The sequence below is a fragment of the Mustela nivalis genome (assembly GCF_964662115.1).
Source record: "Mustela nivalis genome assembly, chromosome: 8".
NCBI lineage: Eukaryota > Metazoa > Chordata > Mammalia > Carnivora > Mustelidae > Mustela > Mustela nivalis.
The window spans coordinates 64828129-64849867 of record NC_139027.1 but is presented as its reverse complement, the minus strand read 5'-3'; the positions used below and the strand labels follow the sequence as shown (position 1 = coordinate 64849867).

Sequence of the window (21739 nt, the reverse complement as noted above, 5' to 3'; positions counted from 1 at the left end):
CCAAGTTCTCATACATCGTAGTTGTTCCACAAATTTTTGTTTGATGTATAAATGAAATAGCAGAAATATACATGTACTGTTAGGAAGCTTATCTTGGCTGCCTTTAGTGGTTTAACCACTAGTAAGGATTATTGTAAAGTGCTTGATAATTGATACCCAGGAACTGGGGGTCTTAAAGACTCTTAAGATCATTCACTACAATATTTGTGTTCAGTGAGGGAAGATTAAAATCCACAGAGCAAGGACTACTGGCCGCTGTGCTCTGCTTCCCTCCTTCCAAAGGAGGGAGGGCAAGGGGTCTCAGAGGGTGAAGAATGAGGGGGGCAGGCTAAATGCAGCGGCAAGAGATCAACAAGAAAGTGGGAGGACTGGATTTAGGAATGAAACAGAGGTGAGAGTGAAGATGGATAAAGGGGTCCGATTAAAATATTCCCATGCACAAGGCACACAGATCCAGGCTGTGTCTACCAGGGAGGCTGAGTAGTGGTCAGCTTTCAGAGGCTCGGGGCTGGGGACAAATGGGGGATTGCAGAGAGGTGTTGGCCCTGGGACTTTGCCTCTTTCCCCAGGCTTTCATACTCAGAACCAGCTCCAGCCCTCAGGCTTCCTTTCCACAAGGGCTCTTTGCTCTTGACTTTGACCTTGAAACCAAAATCCCATGTGTCTTGTTTGAGTTCCAGACTTATGCATTTAAGTCAACCTTTAAGTCTTACCACACATATCTAGTACAAATGTTAAACCTAACATGAATAAAATAGATTTCTTGATTTCAGAGCCCCCATCGTGCTCCTGTTCCAAGCCAGCTCACGATTGCCACCACTATCCATATTCATGTATCTTTGATTCCTCTTTTCCCCATAATACCTTACCTCTACTCTGTGCATGTGCTGTGTGGCCGTCTCCTCAAGGAGACGTAGCAAGTGAGGCCAGTTCTCTCTGCTCCACGGCTGTAACTCATTTGTAACCTGCACTCCTCTCTCCGCACACCTAGAGGCCCCCTCCGCCATCACTTTGCCTTTACCCACATTCTTCTCTCCTCCACAGAGCAGCCAGGAAGAGCATTTGAAAATAAATCAGTTGTGTCACATGATAGTGGCAAAGCCCCCTTCCATAATGGCTCCTCAATGTGAACAGTATGAAATCCAGGCTCCTTGCATTGGCCCACTGACACACTGAGCAGCTGCTCTCTTTCCTATCGAAGCAGGATCCTTTCTCCTCTGTCCTTACCTCTCCGCCTCGCTTTGGCCACTCAAGACTTCTTTCTGCTCTAGGAGTGTCTGTGGCTCATTTCCACTTTGGGGACTTGACAACTCAGGTTTCAACTTGGATGCCCCATATATTTCTCTGATGATTCGGGGTCTAAGCCAAGTGGTGGAGGGTGTCTGAGAATACCATAGCTATTTATGTGTCTGTGCATGTGAGTCTGTCTTCCATTCTAGAATGCTCCTTAAGCAGAGGAGGCCTTTTTGGTTTCAGTGAGTATCTGTAGCACAGGAAAGAGTAAATGTTTAGCACCGAGTTAGTACTCAAGTACATGTTAACTGCCTGTGATTATGGAGTGCTTTTTGATAAATATACCAAAAGAGCTAGTATACCAAAAAGAAAGTTGTGGTATTTCCAGTTTTGTTTATCTAAATTAACTATCCGTTATCTGTGTGCACAGAAAACGCTAAAATCCACCATCTGTTATATAGATTCTAGAATGTTATATCTAGAATCTAGATATTCTAGAATAATCTAGATAATTCTAGAATAGCCACTATCAAGATTCATCCATTATCTGTGTGCACAGAAAATGCTATGACATTGGGAAAACTTAGCTTTTCTTATGTGAGGGAACTACTCCCTAATTGTCTTACAGTGAGTTTGTTCTGCCAACTGTTTCATAGCCAGGGCTGGGAGCATATATAGGCTCAACTGAAAAAATCTTTATGAATTCCCAAATGACAGGATCCAAATTAATGATGCTTTTCTGTGTAATTTGATAAAAATTACTTTGCTGACAAGTATGACAGTAGAAACTACATACAGACTTTTAAAAGACATTTAAATGTTAAAAAAAATAAAAATACATAAAAGTCAAAATAATTATCTAAAGAGTAATATTTTTGTAGGTTTTATGTCCTCTGAAAATTTTCTTACAGATCTACTTCCTTACATATTTGTTGACAACACTGACAAGATATGCTTACAAGGGGGCCTCCTACATTGAAAAAAATTGTTACATTTATTAAAATGACATCAGTTTTTATGCTCTGGCCTTGGTAAAAGGCAGCTATTTTCTCTAGGAAATGACAAGGACAGCAACAACGTAACAGTGGAAAGTAAGACATATTTGAACCCCGAATAGCTGTGAAAATGGTACTCATGCTAAACAGCTTTTTAAAGTTTGATATATTTTCCATATAGTCCCCCATCCTTTTGCCAATTTATTGCTGTTTACCTAGTGCTTCCTTTGTGGGGCTGATGGTTTCAAAGAGAATAGTAGAAGTGAAGGCAATGTTAGGACCTAAAACGTTCCTCTGAATCAGACTTCAATTTAGATTGCATGTTATAGTGTGTTTTCAAGGTGAAAATCTGACTGCATGTAGAGTTAATGGCTTCAAACTGTCCGAGAAGAGGGACTCCTGGGTGGCTCCGTGGGTTAAAGCCTCTACCTTCGGCTCAGGTCATGATCTCAGCGTCCTGGGATTGAGCCATCCATCGGCTCAGCGGGGAGCCTTCTCCTCCCCCCCCCCCCCCCCGCCTCTCTGCCTACTTGTGATCTCTCTCACTGTCAAATAAATAAACAAAATCTTCAAACTATCCGAGAAGAACAAGCTTTGCATAGGAGTGGGAGCTCTTGAGTACAGGGTGATGGGACATTCATTCATTCCTTCCTTCATCAGTAAGTTATTGAACACCTTGTAGCACATAGGTGAACACCACATAGCACATAGGTCTGTGCTAGTCATAAGGCAACTCAGAAAGGAACTGGAAGGCAGGAACTTGGCACACAGAGCCTCCAGCTACGTGAGAGAGAGAGAGAGAGAGAGAGAGAGAGAGAGAGAAAGGGAGGCTGAAACCATCATGTATCTGTTACCAAGGAATAGGCCAGGTGGGTGACAGCAAATACGTAACAAGTGCCATTTTCTCCCATTTTAAAAACACTTTCATTTGGGAAGAGGAGAGACTAGGACAAATCTTTGGTGACTATTTTCTGGTATAAAAGTTAGGATTATTTTTTTTCTAATTTTTAAATTGACTTATATGTAGATCCTCAGGTTTCCATACCCATTTAATGATTTCCTCTTTTATCGACAATAAATGAAACAAAATCTCAACTGTTTAAAAACACACAGGACTTGTTGTGGCACTCGGAGAAAGGCACTCGTGATGTTTTGTGTCAGAGCAGTCTTGGAAAGAGATGTGGTATTTTCAGCCTTCATTCTAATTGAAATAAACAGGACAGCCCCTTGCTCTGATTCCTTTACCTTTTAAATGACAGGTTTTTCCCTTCTCAAAGAAACATAACCTGTTTTGATATGGACCACTGACCACCGTCCTGGTCCAGTTGCCCTCTGACAGCTCCGAGCCCTTCCCTCAGGCTCAGCGGACACCTGCCGGTACCCCCACAGCGGTGTGTGTGCCATTGGACCTTCAGGACACCCCCCACAGAGGGGGGCTGGGAGGAGATGTTCAGTGAAGGTGCCATGCTAACCAAAATGCCAGCGTACTAACTCAAGTGGATTTCCAGCAGCCAGACATATTTTATATGGTCTTCTAAGCAATTAGTGGTAGAAATGGTCCATTTTTTTTGTGCATCCTCACAACTGTTGTTCTGTCACTTTGCTCCCTATTCTTTCTCCTTCTCGTTCCCTGTTTACCTCTTTCTTGTTCTTGCTTCCTCTCCACCCCCATAACATACACAACACACACACACACAATTTTTTTAGCCTGCTTGGCCCATTTCACATTTTCTTATTGAACTTACCCACCAGTGATTTGATCTGGCATAATTTGAGAACCAATGCCGAGTTTCCACCCAAAGTTTCGCATTCTCTAGTAGGTTTCTGAAATGGCACAACGGAATTGGTATCAAGCTCCTTTTATTTATTTATTTATTTATTTATTTATAGCTCCATTTAAATATGAATCCTGCCTTGCCTGGAGTGATGGATAAGTGTCTACCTGTACTCTAAAATAATTCCCTTTCAGGGCACTGTTGGCATAACTGGGTGACACATTCAGTACATTTTAATTGTAAGAGACCCTATTCTAGGCACCTGGGGGGCATCCCTCAACACAACGAGGGTCTCTGCCTTGTGGAGTTTACACTCTGATGGGGAGAGACTGAACTTCTACAGTAAAGATAACGTGTGCACAAGTTAATTTGTATGATAGAAGGTGATGAAGCGTTTTGAGAAAAGTGAGTACAACAGGCTTGGAGCACAGGAAGGTTAGGGTAGAAGTGGAGGTGTTTGTGTGTGGGGGGGGGTTGGATAGAATGAGGTGGACTCTGTGAGTCACATGGAGAATCTGAGATTTTGACAAAGACTTGTGGGAAGTGAAGAATTCAGCAAGCAGCTCTCTGGGGGAGGAGCCCTGCAGAAAGTGAGAACAAAAGAAAGCAGGAGCACACCTAGGGTATTGAGGACAGAAAGACAGATGCGTGGCTGAAGCATGGGGTGGGGTGGCATGAAGGTTGACAGGTACCAGGGGCCCAGATCATATGGGGCTCTGCTGGACTTTTGAAGGACTTTGGCTTTTATGTGGAGGAAAATGGTGGGGGTCTGCAGAGTTCTGAGTGGAGAAAGAAATGAGCAGGCTTAACATTTAGAAAGAAAACCACTGTGGGTTGAAACAGAATTTGAATGAGCATGGACCTGGGAGAGGGGGCAAGAACAGAAGCAGGGATACTTATTAGGAGACTCTGGTGAGGCTGGGTTTTCAGGATCTTTTGGGGTTAAGGTCCATAGGATTTCCAGGTGGATGAGAACTGGGGTGTGTGAGAGAGCAGAACCGAACATGTTCTAGACGTTTCTATCACAAGAGAAGCCTGTTGGTCAAAAGGTTTAAGTCTAGCCTGGGGGTAAAAGCCAAAAAGAGGACAGTGTTTCAAAAACTTAAGCAGTGGAGAAGAAGGTGACAAGACAGACGGATCCGTCTCGGGGGCTGTCACTTCCCCCTTCACAACTGCATTCCAGAATTCAAATCTTCCCAGCCTGGGCCTGTGCATTAACCTTGCTTCAGGCCTAGAACTCTCTTCTCTCAGGTCTTCACGTAGCTGGCTTATTAGTAGGACATTAGCACTAGAGCTCTTCCGGGCCATGCTCCCTCACCTAGCTGTACTTCCCCAGATCTCGCTGTACCAGTACTCTGTCTTGTCCTCGTTGCGCAGATCACTTTCCCAGAACATTGTATTTTCTTTCCATTGCCCATCTCCCTCCGCCTCCTAATCCCAAATGCAAACTCCGTGAACTCACAGACTCTCACCACCTTTTGCTTGCTGCCATATCCCCAGTATCTAGAACATTGTCTGGCATACAGGAGGTCACTCTCTGTTGATTGAAGAAGTCTTGGAATTAAAGTAAATTGACCCATCTGAATTAACCCCCCTTAGGGAACAGCACCAGTCACCGTGTGAAGTTTAGGGAATATTTTCATGTAGCATATTTGGGCAAAAAATGAAAACGAGAAAAAATAACATAGAGCAAGTAGATAAAGAGAAATCACAAGGCACTCAATACAGGATTTATTAGCAAGTGAGTTGAGAAGAGATTCATAAAATAGGAAGAATTTAAAAATTTAGGATCACTGAACTTCAAACAGCCCTGAGAGCATCCATAGGTAGATACCTCTGCAGCATCTTGTTAAGGTTTCTCCAAACTCCTCTAATAATGTGAAGCCCATTATGGTACAAAGCAGTATACTCCAGTTTTGTGATGTTCTAGTCATTGGAAAGCTGTCTTTCATATCATGCATAGAAGAATAAGGAGAGTACTAGGCAGAGTAGAGTGAGTATTTGGCCAGGGGAAGGACTCGGAGAGACTCAGACCTAAAGAAATGTGGGGCCAGGGGATAACCAGTACCAGTTTACTACATGGGAGGAACAGGATGGAAAATATTTCCTATCTCTTTCAGGCTGGCCCAGAGGGAGCCCCATAGATAACGGATTGGAGCAAGACCTGATCATCATTTTTTACTTAGGACAATTAAACTTCCATTAAAAAAAAAAAAAAAACTTCCATTAAAAAAAAAAAAAAAGATTTCTGTCCATGAATAGGGCAGGCTGAATTAAATAGCCAAGCAAATCTGAAAATGCTGATTCCAACAAGATTTTTTTTTTTAATAAGAAAGGCATCAAATTATAGTGAGAAATGTAATCACTTATATTTCTGAAGCTAATATGAATTCCAAGTAGGAGGCTGACCTTTGCTTGCCTGAGGAAAAAAGAGAAACACTTCAAGTCGGAACAGTAATAATTTTTAAAAATAATAATTCTGAAGTAATTTTCCCAAGAATGTGCAAAAGCCTGCAGACAGTGGGATTAATTTGGAACTAATCCAAGCAGTGTCCTTAGAAGTTGGGATTTATCGAAGAGATTGCCTCCAGATTTAAATCACATGGTCATTGGCCTCTGGCTGAGGGGGCTGACTCTGAGAGGGCCATCGAAAAGCTTCCATCTATAAACCCGCAGCCACAAAAGTCTTCCAAGTGATTTTCTTCCTGTTTGCTCTTCCAAATGCTGTAATTTGTCTTAGAATGGACCATTACTAGATATTATTTTCTGCCCTGAAATTTTGGAGACCCGATGGTACTTCATCTAATCAAAACCACTCAGAAGTTTGACAAACCTTAGACAGTAGCAACTACCAACAATAAACCTTCTATGTACAATAATCAGAGTAATTCGTGGGCAATTTCAAGAGTGGATATTCCCTTACAAAGAGAAATGCCGCTTTAGAAAGCAAGGGAAAGTGAGAGGGCTTAACGTTTTGAGCAGAGTATTTTCAAATTAGCAGAGGAAAAAGTCGAGCTACTTTGTGTGATTGAAAGCATTTCAGGTAAGATGAAGGCAAATCAAGTCCCAGATGTTGTCCAAAGAAAATATCAAGTTATTTTAAATAAAGATCCATCTAGAATGTCTAAAATGAGGGAGAAAGGAGAACTTGGAATTTACCTACGTAAGAAGCTTGATACCATTTATGATTAAAAGACCCAAGACGGAAATCACTGTGATGCCCCAGCAATGAAACAAAGTCTTCTTAATGTATTTAATCCTCAGTGTTAGAGGCCAAATTAGTACCTTCTGGGTTTTATTCTCTCATCTGCCTAATGACTCAGTGCATCAGGGATAGGCTGAACTAGGAAACCTCTAAGGTACATTCCAGTTCTGAAACTGGCACCAGTTAGATGACAGGAACTTAAGAATTCTTGTGACTGTTGACCGTTTCTTGCACTTGTCTTATTGGGAGAGGGGCTGTGGACTTTGACCTGTAGGTTTAAAGAAAAGTAAGATACATGGTTATAAATCGCTTCTGCTTTGAAAATACACCCAAGATTTACCCAGAGAACATCTTGACAAGGTCATTGGCTTTTCACATCAATATTGTTTGCTTAACTTTGCTTTTCTAGTGGGTCAGTGTCCACGGTTTCCCATGGTGGAAAGAGAAAATACCTTTTGGGGATGTTAAAAGCAAATCACCATCTGTGTAACTGGGTTTTGATGTTGGTTTTTCCTACCCTGGATTGTGGGAAGCAACTTGGCCTTTCCTTCTCCCTAATATGTCCTCTTTCTCCTCCTCCATGTGCCTCCTTTCCCTCTTCCCTGTTTACACCAGGATCATTCTAGGCTTCTGGTCCTTGCACGTCCTGTGGCTACGCTTTCATCTCTCTGGCCTGGCAAACTTCTGTTGATCCATGAAGCTCGAGTTTCTCTTTCCCGAGAACAGCAGCCAATACTGACCTCTTTCTGGGCTCACGTTTCGCACGATTTCGCACTGAATTTCAATTACTGGGTCGTTTCCTCTACTTTCCCTTCTGTCCCCACAGCTGGTTATATACTTCTGAAAGACGGTTCCTTCTGGAACACATTGTAGATCTAGGGAGATCTAGGAGAGCCTAGTGTTCGGCTCTTTCTCTGGAGCCTCATTCTCAGAGCTCTGAAAGCCAAATGACCATCTGAAATGGAAGTTTTAACAGCTGTCGGCCGCTGGTAGAAGATGGGATGATCAGTTCAAATCATAGGACATTCTAATTCAGGGCTGCATGCGCATGTGTCTGTGGGTATCACTTAATAATAAAAAAGAACACCACGAGCATGGCAGAATGTAGAGAACTGTGGAACCGCTGTGTTGTCACCTGAAACTAGTAGAACATTGTACTTCAACTATACCTCAGTTAAGAAAAAAAGAATGCCAGTGTTTGTCAGATACTTTTCTTAGCCTAATGCCTCCCGGCAGTCCTCATACCCTGCGTGTAATGGAAAACCAGCTTATTTGATAGGTGGCACCACTTTGGGAATCCTTTGAATGAGAAAGAAAGGGGAAGCAGCAGCCTGGGGAAGGGGTTGTACCAACATGGCCAAATAGGTTGTAGCATAAAAGGGCTCCTTTTCTTTCTTATAAGGAAACTATTCCAGTGTTTTATCCAGGATTCAACTAAGACTGGGATATACATTGTGATGGATTTCCAAAGTAGGGAGTTTTGAGGTGCTTGGATGGCTCAGTCCCTTAAGCATTTGCCTTCAGGTCACGTCGTGACCTTAGGGTCCTGGGATCCAGCCCCAGGGCTCCCTGGGCTCCTGCCCATTGGGCTCCCTGCTCAGCAGGGAGTCTGCTTCGCCCTCTGACCAACCCCCACTGGTGCTCTCTCTTTCAAATAAATAAGTAAATAAAATCTTTAAGCATAATTAAATAAAAGTATAGAGTTTCTTACACTTTATTCATATTATATCTTATTTTTAAATGGTTATGTATTTTCTATCCCATTATTGGCTACTTACTACTAGTCAGGCTTGGCTAGCCTGTGGAACAGTAACAAATAAATCTCACAAGCTTAAAAGTTTAACAAAATGTTTCTTGTTCTTTCCTTTCACAGCAGAAGGACTGAGTGGTTTCTTGGATGGTTTTTTGTATAGGGACTTGAGGACCCAGTGATATCCCAGAAAAATGTTGGCCTACTCCACTCCCATTAAGAAATTGTATAATCAGGTTCTTGATGAATAAAAGAACTATCAGTGGGAAATCTCTTATTTATGCATGTGCATGAGCTATTCTTCCTGTCTCCTGCCCCCCCCCCCCAACTCCACCCCAATCCCCTGAGGAGTTTTTTTTATTGTGATATCTGTTCACTGTTAGGTAAGAATTGCAACAGAGACAACCTGGAACAATAGGGCCTTCTGGAACACAAAACATGGGCGTGTAATCCTAAAGCTGAATTTGTATTCTGAGAAACATGGTCTTGCAGGAACTGGCCTTCTCTTCATCTCAACCCTAGGAAGGGGTCTGACACAAACGGGTGACGGGTGACGGGTGACGGGGGCAGTGTGTGCTGTGTTGAATGAATGAACTCTAAACCCTCCTTAGCTTTGCCTTTATCTTGTAAAGCTAATCTGTAAAAATTACTTTACCAGTCTAAAAATGTTTCCTATCTTTTTTGTCCCAGCCTATTTTGCAGTGAATGCTGAGAAACAAAGATGGGGATTTCATCTATTTTAACTTGACATTAAAAATTGGACTTAAGGAATGTTTTCCCAGTTCAAAAATTTACCTTCTTTTTTTGAACTGACATGCTAGGTATTCCTTAATATAGGTAGACACTTAATGAAACCATTGAATATGTAAACTGAAAAAGCTTTAAAAAGAGAAGTAGATTAAAATTACTGAAGATAGTTACTGAATTAAGATCCGTTCAGTGGCATTTTCAAATGTCACCCAAAGCACTCTGTGTAGAGTCGTTTGAGCTGCTCAAAGTATCAAGGCTTTGGGGATAGTGCAGTTTAGGGAAAATAAAAATGAGGTATAAATGATGAGTACACAAGAAAAGAATTATACTTGTTCATGGTGTCAGTAGAACATTGCTGAGCAACTTTTCACTTGGATGGCCCTTATCAAGTGGTCGTTTCCCTAGAGTAGAGAGTGGGGCTTGCAAAACTGTAAATCAGGCAATTTACATTCATATTTTAATGATCTGCAAATCACTTATTCATTTGCTAGAGCAAACCAGATTCCTGAAATCAATATATATGTTATTCATTTATGCCCCCCTCATTTTTTTTGCCCTTTAGAAGAGTCCATAAAGCAAACTCTTCACATTTCATGAGCTAAAAAAACAAAAGCGTATTTCTGGGCAGTGCCTCCAGTTTCCTTTACCTTGTCTTTCTTGTATGAGGGATGCTCAAACCTTAAGTCTGGCCCACTGGTGTAAGATCGATGCATGGTTATATTAATGTCAGTGATAGGGACCTTCTGCAAACATTTGTGAAAACCGGGCATGCTATAAACCCATGGGGGATGAACTTAATTGTTACATTTGCAAATTAAGGACTGAAGTTTCTTATGTATTTTAAGAAAATAAAATACTATCTGCTTTGAAGGTCACAAAAATGGAATTGAGTTCATATAACCAATTTCCATATAAAAATTAGAGTTTTCAGGATGAATTTCAGATCAAGGTATTAATATGCATCAATATCCATTCTAACTTCAGATTGTGAGGGGATCCAAATATTTACCATCGAAATGCACTCCTATCTTGGTCTGTCTTGCTGTTTTATGTTTCTGAAGCTGAAGAACATGCACTGAAGTTTAATATTAATGATGCTGCTCTAAGATTAACTATGGAAATACACTGGAGGAATTCTATTGTCATGTACATTTTACTATACCTGAATTATGTGTCTTGAGCATTCATTCTTGAGTAATGAATCAATGGCAACTCTGTTGCTCTAATGAAGAGTTCCTGTCAGATTGTTCCTCAACGTGCAACTCCTCTTTCCTTCACCTGTGAATCCTTTCCTGATGTAAAACTATCAACTTTAGAGTTCATAGACTCTAAGCCTAATGTTGATTGCCACCAGTCAGCACACACTTGAGCTCCTGAAGAAATGAAAACAAGAATGAGTTTTAAAGTCAGCTGCTGGCTTACCGAAAGATTTGGAAAAAACTTGGGTCTGTGTCACATTCAGTCAAAATCAGAGTCAAAATTTAGCCTCTCCTCCACTTAGCCCTTTGGTGGCAGTTCTCTGGATTATGACCATGGTATTGGGAGATTGGGGAGAAGAATGAATGTTGCATTTAAGACTAGAAGTATTTATTGGGAAAATGAAGGGACCTGGATATTGGAAATATCTTAATTTTTTTATTTTTAATATGACTTTGCAATTTACTTTGGTTATAATTAACATTACAAAAAGTCTTATGTGGGGGACAGTGCCTTGAAAGCTCAAAATGCCCAAAATAAGTAGAAAAAGGAGTAAGTGTCTTCAAGATGTTTGACATTCTGAGGACTGCATGAGGGCTGCATGGTGGAGGAAAGCCTACAGCCTAACCCCCCATAAATTCCTTTAATTATTCTTAACATGGTACAGTTGTTCAAAGTGCTTGTGGTTTCAATGGCTTTTGTTACTGGTTTTCTGGGGAGAAAGCCCCCTTTTTTTTTTTTTTTTTAAAAATAACAGACTACATTGTCACTACCTGATTTGAATAAATTGAACCAGAAATATCCTGACAGTGTACTAAACAAGACCTGTGTGTATAATGTGAGTTCTTTCTTTTTAATTTTAGAATCAACCTTGTCCTATGTTAGGCAGCTGGAGGCAAGAGTAAGACAGCTGGAGGAAGAAAATCGCATGCTGCCCCAGGTGGGTGACTTCCAGAAGCTCATAGCTAGTCAGTGTCATTTGAGTTGTTAGCATTTTATCTGGAATTTAAAGTCTCAATTACATTTTCTCCTTTAAATGATAGAAATCATTTTGTAAATAGTCATTCATCAATGTAGAGTGTGATCGCTTTCCATAATGACCATCATGTTATCTGGATTCTTAAGTGTGCAACCAAAGGATGCAGATGTCTGAAACTAAGAATGCAAAGTAATTTTGAAAGGAAGGGAACAAGAGAAAGAGAAAATGAAAAGAAGTAATAAATACTTTGCTAGTACTACTCATATACATCATGCATGTAGTTGGAGAATATAGGGAAGGGCCTCTTATTTAAATGAACATTTTGCTAACTTATGAACTAGGGAAAGCTGTAGGTAGTTTGAAGATTTCATATGTTAATTAAATTAGTACTTGCCAAAATTCTTTGTGAACTAATTGAACTCTTTCAGTGCAACAAAGCAATGACAGTAATTGACAGTTTTACTTTGGGGCTTAATTTCTTTTTCCTGGTGAATATAAAGTGGCACTTTTTCCTGGGATTTAATGCCTCACCATGTATTTTACTTATAATATTATCTCTATGGGCTGAAATATCTTGGTGAGAATGATGTTGGGCAAGGTGGTGGTTCTCGGGGAATGTTTTGTTGAAGAGTTGAACAAATTACCCGATTTCTAGGTTGGTTTCCTTTACAGACACAGGGGCAGTAAAGTATTTTAATATTTTATGAAAGGAGTTTCCTAAGCATTAATCACTAGTGTTCTTTATACATTCTGTTGATGATTTCTATTTCCTAAGTGACTAATGGAAAAAACTAAGCAAAGAGTAGTTCAATGAAAGACAGAGACTGGTTATAATTCCGGAGAAGACACATAAACATGAACACTTTGCAAAGATATTTTAGATCTTTTTAAATCTTGTTTTGTTTTCCAGCTACTTTTGCTCATTAATGACAATTTGATCTGTCAGGTACTGCCTCCAAGAATGCCTTTCTCTTTCTTTCATTGGCCAGCCATCTGGCTAAAAATCATGAGATTAAATGAAATCAATCTACATCTCTCTGTGTCAAACTATGCATATGTCAATACTCGTGTTGACAGAAGGGATTATTTGCATCATAAAATAAGTTACTGCTGGTAGAGTTTTCTCTTTGCTCTTCTATACTTTCCATTTTTAAAATTTTCTTTGCCATTTGTCCTTTATATGAGATTCACAGTATGACTGTGCCAGGACCCTTGACTGAAAACATCTAACTTCTTTCCGTTCCAAGAAACCTAAAAATATAATCAGGTTATTGTGAGTATCCTATATGGTTGTACCATCTCTGGGGCAACTGAGAATGTAAATGAAAAGATGAAAAAAAAAAAAAAAAGAGAGAGCTGTTTCTCTGTGTGGGAATAGAGGCTCATGTCAAACATTGAAATGCTAGCATGTGCGCTATGCTATTTAAAAAGAGGCACAACAAATATGAAAATGATTACAGGATTGATTTTTAAAAATCTGTAAAAGTGTTAGAAGTCTTGAAGCGCAATCAGAAGAGTCTTCAACTGTACTTGATATATCAAGAGTGTGCGTATTTAAATACATAGTACTTGCACAGTCGAGAAGTAGAAGAGATTAAACAACTTTTCAGGCTGAAGTCTAAAAACATATGTTTTTAAATGCATTGCTATTTTCTATCAAAGAGGTTTTCTTTCTCCCCAAGAAAAGGCTAGAAAGGATCATGTTTTACTGACTCTTAAGTTGTTATTGATGTGGGATGCACCATTATCCTAAGTACCACTAAGAATGGAAAAAGATGTTATCAATTATACCATATCAGATTCTTGCTGGTTTCAGAGATGTTAAAATGGAAAAACACTGCTTTAGAATTAAACAGTTTTTTGCATGTCCAGGGTACTTTAATGAAAAGAAAATCCACTGTTTGAAACACACTGTTGGACATATATGCAAAAAATACAATAGATCTCAGTTCAAAAACGGTATTTTGTTAAGTTTCTGTATCTGAGAGTGTTGCCTTCATTTATAGCTAAGATAGATATGATAGGACCACCAGTTGCAAATACTTGTATAAATACAAGTGAAATGAGCAGACAGTAGATGAGATCTGAGGATGTTAAACAGTAAGTCTCAGAGCATTGAGAATCCTGTGAAGGGAATACTCATGGAAGGCTGAGATTTGGATCGGATAACACAAAGGTGTAGGCGACTTATTCTTGGACGTTACTGGTGCTACTACAAATAATTACATGCTTTCCCTGCTGAAACTATTTCTGACTGCATGATGTTAGCTGACTTGCAAGGTCAATTCAATGTGAATAGTTGATATCCCTGCATAAATTAGTCTCAATATCTGAACACTTGATTTTCCCATTGTAGGAACTTGCTCTCTGTGCCTTGATAAGAAGGTATTCTGTTTTATTCCCAAGTTTAAAAATATATCTTCTTGATTTAGGATAAACAGGGAAAAGAATATAGTTGGCACTGGAGTTCCAAGTATATTGGATATCTCTTGTGGCTGTGGCCAGGTTCTTTGCTGATAGTTTAGCATGTAGACTAATTATGTAAAACATTTTCCTGGAGGAAGAAATCTCCTTAATGCTTATTTTTATTCATTATGTAAAATTAGGTATAATGAACTGAGAGTCACAACTTTGGCCCAGCAGTACATATTTAAAAGTAAACAAGATGAGTGTAATAAGTGCTTGTGGATTTCTCTCTGGTTAGATGCAAAGGCTTCAATTTCTTAATTTATAAATGATAAGGTTCCTCCTAGCCTCGTGGAGGCCTAAGTAGAAATAAAGCGTGGGTCCAGTTTTACATCCATCAGAAATTACCAAGTCCCAGAATGAAGGGTTTTTTAAATTCATAAACAGCTAGAAAAAAGGCGGTAAAGATTGAGTTGGTTCTATCCACTGGTGAAGAGGAGCCTACAGGAGGCAGGCATGGTTGGAGTTCCAGCATGGGGCCCATGTGAGCATGTAGCTCTCTGCTCTGCCGTGATTTCTACAGTATCTCACAAGAATCACTGAGCAGTACTTTAAGGCCAGTTTGTGAACACAGTATTTCAAAAGAGTCCTAAAGTAATAACAGCAAATGCAGTATTATTTGCTATTTTATTACTTGAAAATAAAATGTCTTTATATATTTGATAAGAAGACATGAGATCTACCCTCTTATCAGATTTTTGAGTGAGTAACAGTTATTATTTATAGGTGTGAAGTATATTAAATTTCTAGAACTTAATTTATTTTGCATATCTGAAATTTTGTGCACAGTGATTAGCAACACCCCACCTTCTCTTCCCCTCGGCCTCTGACAATCACCATTCAGTCTTTGCTTCTACGAGTTTGAGTATTTTAGATACCTTATGTAAGTCGAATCATGTGATCCTTGTCCTTTTGTGATTGGCTTATTTCATTTGTCATATTACCAAGTGATCATTACCAGAAGATCCATCAATCTTACTTCTGGATATTTACCCAAAAGAATTAAAACCAGGGTCTCAAAGAAATATTAGCAATCTTGTGTTCAATGCAGCACTGTTCACTTTGGTGAAAATGGGGAAGCAACCTAAACTTCCATCAAGAGATGAATGGATAAATAAAATGTGGCATATACATATAATGATATATTATTCAGTCCTTTAAAAAGAAGGAAATCTTGGAATATGTGACATCAGCGAATCTCAAAAATTCTTTTTGGAAAGTTGGTACATTGGATGATTAAAGATCACCTGAATTTAGGATATCCTTCCTTGGACACATAATCTAAGGTGGCTATTTTTTTACTGATTACATAGAAAAAAATTTCATGGGATTGCAGTGAACCTCTCATAATACACACAGTGTTAAAACTGCTCAAACTGGTCTATCAGCTCCACTGTGTACATTTTTAATATGATAGGAATGCTAAATGAAGATTTTATGTGAATTAGATAAATGTAGCCACTGTATATGAAGTTTTTTAAATTTTTAAATCTAATGAGGTGGAGTCACCCGCAATGATGTAAGTAGATATTTATAGATAAAAGACCCAATATGGTAGAAAGCACGTGCATGGAATTTTATATCAAATTTAAAAGTGATACACCTATTTTGTGTATAGACATTTATACATAAACACAAACTTTCTGTGGATAGAGAATCCTCAATTTTCAAAGCTGGATAGAATCTCACATATCACATTGGACCACCTCATTTTTAAAAAGATTTGTATTAACATATAATGTATTATTTGCCCCAGGCTACAGGTCTGTGAATCGTCAGGATTATACATTTCACAGCACTTACCATAGACCCTCCCCAGTGTCCTTCGTCCAGCCACTCTATCTCTACTCTCCCAACCCCCCAGCAACCCTCAGTTTGTTTGTGAGATTAAGAGTCTCTATGGGTTTGTCTCCCTCCTGATCTCATCTTGGTTCATTTTTCCCTTCCCTACCCCCCCCCGCACCCTGTCTCTCAAATTCCTCATATCAGGGAGATCATATGATAATTGTCTTTCTCTGATTGAATTATTTCACTCAGCATAATACCCTTTAGGTCCACCCACATCGTTGCAAATGGCAAGATTTCATTTCTTTTGATGGCTGCATAGTATTCCATTGTGTGTATGTGTGTGTGTGTATACCACCTCTTCTTTATCCACTCATCTGTTGATGGACAGCTAGGTTCTTTCCATATATTGGCTACTGTGGTCATTGCTGCTATAAACATTCAGGTGCATGTGCCCCTTTGGATCACTACATTTGTATCTTTAGAGTAAATACCCAGTAGTGCGATTGTTGGGTCATAGGCTAGCTCTATTTTCAACTCTTTGAGGATCCTCCACACTGTTTTCCAGAGTGGCTGCCCCAGCTTGCATTCCCACCAGCCATGTAGGAGGGTTCCCCTTTCTCTGCATCCTCGCCAATATCTATCATTTCCTGACTTGTTAATTTTAGCCATTCTGACTGGTGTGAGGTGGTATCTCATTGTGGTTTTGATTTGCATTTCAATGATGCCAAGTGATGTGGAGCACTTTTTCATGTGTCTGTTGGCCATCTGGATGTCTTCTTTGCAGAAATGTCTGTTCATGTCTTCTGCCCATTTCTTGAGACAACCCCATTTTTTTTAAGTAAAGGCCATGATTTTTTTTAAGGCCAAGATTCACAGAATGTTAAGAGTATAGTCCTAGTCAGACAGCTAATGAAGGACAGACTCAAGCTAAGATGTGGGCCTATTCAGTGTTCTTCTAGAAAATGCATAGCTCCTCTTTAATCATTTCATACTATTTATGTCATTCAGTATAGGTAAGCTGCTAAATCTGTTTTTATCTTATGGTCAAATTCTTATTTTAACATTGCCTTTGTTTAGCCCGCTAAGATTTATCAGACATTCTATTCCTTGGTTTAAAGTAAATGTTCTATTTTTTTTTTTTTAAGCCATGGATGGTATCCATCATAAATTTTAAAAATTGCATTTTATAGAGCCTTCTCCTCCCTGACACATTTCCAAAATACTTCAGAATCCTAGTTTAGTACAAACATACACACCCATATCTGCATGAGACATTCATACTGAACAGAATGTGGTCCGAGAAGCCTTTTTGTTCAGAGTGAATTGGAGGTGGGTGGTGGTGAGGGAAACAAATAGTTATAGTAGTAGTTTTTAAGGTACCCATGAAATTTGTTACTTTAGCCCAAATTTAAAAATCTTGCTTGGAACACTCAACTCATCCCATGATCGTTTTCTTGATGGTCACAAGGATTTTTAATCCAGACCTGTCTACAATGTTTATGTGCTATATCTGGGAAGAAGTCTACTCAGCCAGAAAATATCTTAAAGTAGATGTTAGAGCACACCTCGCTGAAGAGTTTATTATAAATAATACCGTGTTTTGAAGAAATTAGTCACTAGTCCAACTTCACCATGAGGTAAAAGCCAATTTTTTAAAATTCTTCTCACCTATTTTGTGTTGAGTTTGGGTTTTGCATCAAGAAGAGACCAGAAATAAGCAGTTTGCTCTGATTCCAAAGTCAATTAAGTACATTTGTTAAAAGTCCTACTGGGAAATCTGTTCCCTCTCTTCAAATGCTTCGGCACCAGCATCTGCCTGGAAAGCACTCTGTGTCCTTTGTGCCCCAGAGTCCCTCTCCAAAGCAAACCACCCACCTCTTGAGATTAACTTTTTAGAGATTCATTAGAATCCGTAAAGGTACCCAGATCTGTCTTGTGTCATGTGGCTGCCCATGTGCTGTGGGTTCAGCAAATGTGTTTGAAAGGCATGGCAACTCGATCGCCACTGTGTGGGCTGCTTTCAGCAAGTGTTTCTATTTCTGTTGTGCTAGCACACACAGAAGAGTCTAAATTTAGGAATGGAAATGAAAAAATCTTCCCCTTGTGTAATTTGGTTACAGTGTGGCCTCACAATGCAGTGCATTGGGAAGGAGGCAGGGTCGTTTCCAGAGCAGTTTCTGAACAAAGGAAAGGAACCTGGTACCATTGCCAGGAACGCTGAGGAGGGTACACGGGCTCTAAGGAAATTGAGCTTGTCACTTCCATGGCAACACACCCCAGGTCCAGCCTCACGTCTCTGAAAAGCTCCCTCACGTGTGTGTACCTATGCAGATGGCCATTGTCTCAGACAGAAATGAGAGGATTCCTTCTGACACCGAGATTTCCCTCATGTGCTTCTCCTGTCTTTGCCGTGGAGATACTTATTTTGTTGCTCTTCCTCTTTTTTTATTTTCTGACGTTGTTTCTCAAGTCATTTTTGTCTTATAGGACCTTAAATATCTGGCTTTTCTAGTGTTTGGAATTGCTGTGAAAAAAAAAAGTTAGTCACTATTGCACAAAAAACAGGCACAGAGTAATGCTTTATAAGATGCTTAAAGCAAGTGATGCCATTCTTCGATTGTTACTTGCTTGAAAATTCTGGTACTCCTGAGGGGAAATTGAGGCAAAATATTTTTTTCATGGATAGCAACTCTATGTGGCACAAGTGGAATCTAGATGCTACTGATAGAAAAAATTAGTTAAATCCATTAAGGGCTGGTTGCTGCTAGAGTCACATTTGGGGAAAAAAAAAATGGATTCCTCCAAAGAAATAATACTTGTGGGTTGTCATGTTCTCCAAATCACCATGATTTATATAATTAAAAGAAAGAAAAAAAATTTTATGTATAGTTCAATAGTTTTCAGAGGACAGATGGGAGCTGCCCAAGTGGTGTGGGTATATTGGAATAAAAGAGACAAATAGATCTGGAGAGTAAATTTATGGGGGGAAAAGTCATGTTGGAGAACCTGAATAAAGGGAAACTGGATTAAGGAAAAAGCTAAATGTATGAGCAAAAATACAGAAGAGAGTGAAATTCATAGGAAAAACATCAAAATCAACATGGAGGCTTTCAGAGTGAGGGGATTTACAACATTCTTCTGTGTCTCCCCACCCCCGTGTTCGAGGATCTCAGATATGTGATGTGAAGTCTTTATTCTAAAAAGAGAAAATAGATGAACTAGAAATGCAATAGAAATTCAGCTATGCCACTTACTACACTTATTAAGAGAATTATTGAATGTAAAAAACACTCAATTATTAGGGACTGTGGTATCCATTTTTATTTAACAGGACTTCTTTTTATATCTATACTGGCATGATAATTCTATTACTAGGGCATATTAAATTTTTTATTTGGAGTAGCCATAAAAATAGCATTTTGGTTACCTGTCCTTGACAGAATTTGTCACCAAAAAAAAAAAAAAAAAGGACTTGGTCAGCAAAAATTTTTATTGTGTATCATCATCAACTAGGATCATAGATATTTGAATGAGAAGCAATGTGGAGGATATTCAGGGAAAACTTGAGAGGGAACTGTAAGAGAAATTAATGTTTTCTTGGAGAAATGATTTCTACTCTTTTTAATTTTTTGTATCCAAAGTAAAGTGAAAAGTCAGAAAGGATGAAACAGTCTTTCCTTTTATAATTGCATAAAGAAACCATCACCTAGAAAGTGATAGAAAAGATTGTATAGTGTTTTATATGGAATCAGTTAAATGTAAATACTATTGAGATATGGATATATATATATATATATATATATATATATATCAGTAAACTGTGAAAACTTGGGTCTAATAAAAGCTTGTATAGATGGGAAGATTGAGCCCATTTGAGCTGCCTTCCTTTGCTTTCCATTTCTCACTGGAGGTCACCACTTCTCTTTTGTGAAAAAGGCACCCACCCAATCCACCCTATCCTCCCTCTCCAATTCACACCTTTCCTGCAAAGGGGTTCAGGCATTTCTCATTCAAAAGTCTCTACTTCCAGTTGTTTGGGTTTTTTGTTTGTTTTGTTGTTGTGTGGTTTTTTGCTGTAGCATGAGGAAAGTGATCAATCATGCTTCCAACACATTAAAAATTAAAGTTGTTGCCTCTTAATATCTTGTAAATATAAAATAGACAAATATAATACAGGCAGTATCTGTATTGCCTAAACATAATATAATCACTGTAATAGAGACAAATAATGGAGTTCTTTGGCAGAATAAGACAGTTTAAGTAAACAAATTTCTAAATGATTTGGGATTTTCCTAAATTATATTTAAGTTAGCATTGTGCGAAAAATAAAACATAACTGAGTTAATTTTAGGAAGCTGAGACATGGTGACTTTGGACTCTTAGTTACCAAGCAATTAAAGGAGTCCCTGTGAAGATGCTAGAAAAAACAAAGAATAGGAATTACAAGAGCTAGAATTTAGCCTAATAAGCTGTTGGACCAAGATGAAGTGTCTTAAACTTTGTGAACCTGATACCCTTTGAGTAACAAAGAAGATAGTTGTAACTGTTATGGAAGGTTCTGGTCAGCTGTACAAATCCATGACTCTATATCCAGAGAAAGTCTATGTATGTGTATAATGTATATACAAAATAGATGTGTCCTTTTTATTTTGATATTTTTTTAAAACTACAACTTTATGCCATACTGGGTCTCTTATTTACAGGGACATATTTATGTCATCGTGGGTTGTTCTACCTCATTGGGTTCTAAAGTTAATCAGATTTCATCAGATAGCTGTTTAAGGAACAGTCAAGGCTGTCGATCATTCAGCTCATGTCACATTAATATACGTATAGAGGGGTTCACATACCAGTCCAAGTAGTGCTAGCTTGTGTATTTTGAGAGATAATGTGCATTAAGTTCCCTTAATGTTCATTTTTATTCTTTATATAAGCCCTCCATAATGAATGTAAAGGGACTAGTTTTCCCTAAGAGTGTACGTATTTAAATATAAACAAGATTGAGTATATAAATGCCTATGTATTCCTCTCTGGTCAAGAACAAAGGTGTCTTTGTCTTCATTTGGTAAGGTTCATCCCTTCTTAGCCCTGAATATTCTGAGCTCAAGGATTAAAGAAAGAAAGAAAGGAAAAAAAGAAAGAAAGAAAAAGAAAGGTTGTGTCCAACTCCTAGAGTGAAGGGGTCTTTAGTCAAGCACAGCTAGAGATGAGCAGTAGATTGAGACGGTGCTACCAGTGGGAAAGAGGAGCTCAGAGGAGGTCCAGCTGGAGCAAGAGTCATCAGCAGAGAGCACAGCGCTCTTCCTCTGTGGAGCTCCCTGGGATCCTGTGAGAATTGTGGAGACAGACTTTAAATCCAGCGTGTGAACATAAAGTTTCAAAGAGAGCCCGAAAGTATGAGTCCTCTTATCAGGTATTATTTACCTATTAGCTGTAGTTACATGAGAAGTAGCTACCTTTAAGAAGTTGGCACAAATGATAATGAAAGATCACCTGAACTTAGAATATTCTTTCCTGAGCACATAAACTAATGTAAACATTTTTTTGAAAATCACATTTCAAAAGTATTTTAAAGGATTCCATAGGATAAGTGGAGACCTG

At 39.0% G+C, this 21739-nt stretch overlaps 1 protein-coding gene across 6 annotated transcripts in view; it reads left to right on the top strand.

The window, feature by feature from the left end:
* The window catches only part of CCDC85A (coiled-coil domain containing 85A), a 196088-nt gene that overhangs the window by 145034 nt on the left and 29315 nt on the right, over window positions 1-21739 (top strand). For 5 of the 6 annotated variants that reach the window (XM_082743605.1, XM_082743604.1, XM_082743603.1 and 2 more), the window contains exon 3: window positions 11769-11845. The exons of the other annotated variant lie outside the window; for it this stretch is intronic. In XM_082743605.1, coding sequence (XP_082599731.1) covers window positions 11769-11845 — 77 coding nt within the window. The remainder of the gene's footprint in view (window positions 1-11768; window positions 11846-21739) is intronic. 6 annotated transcript variants of the gene reach the window in all.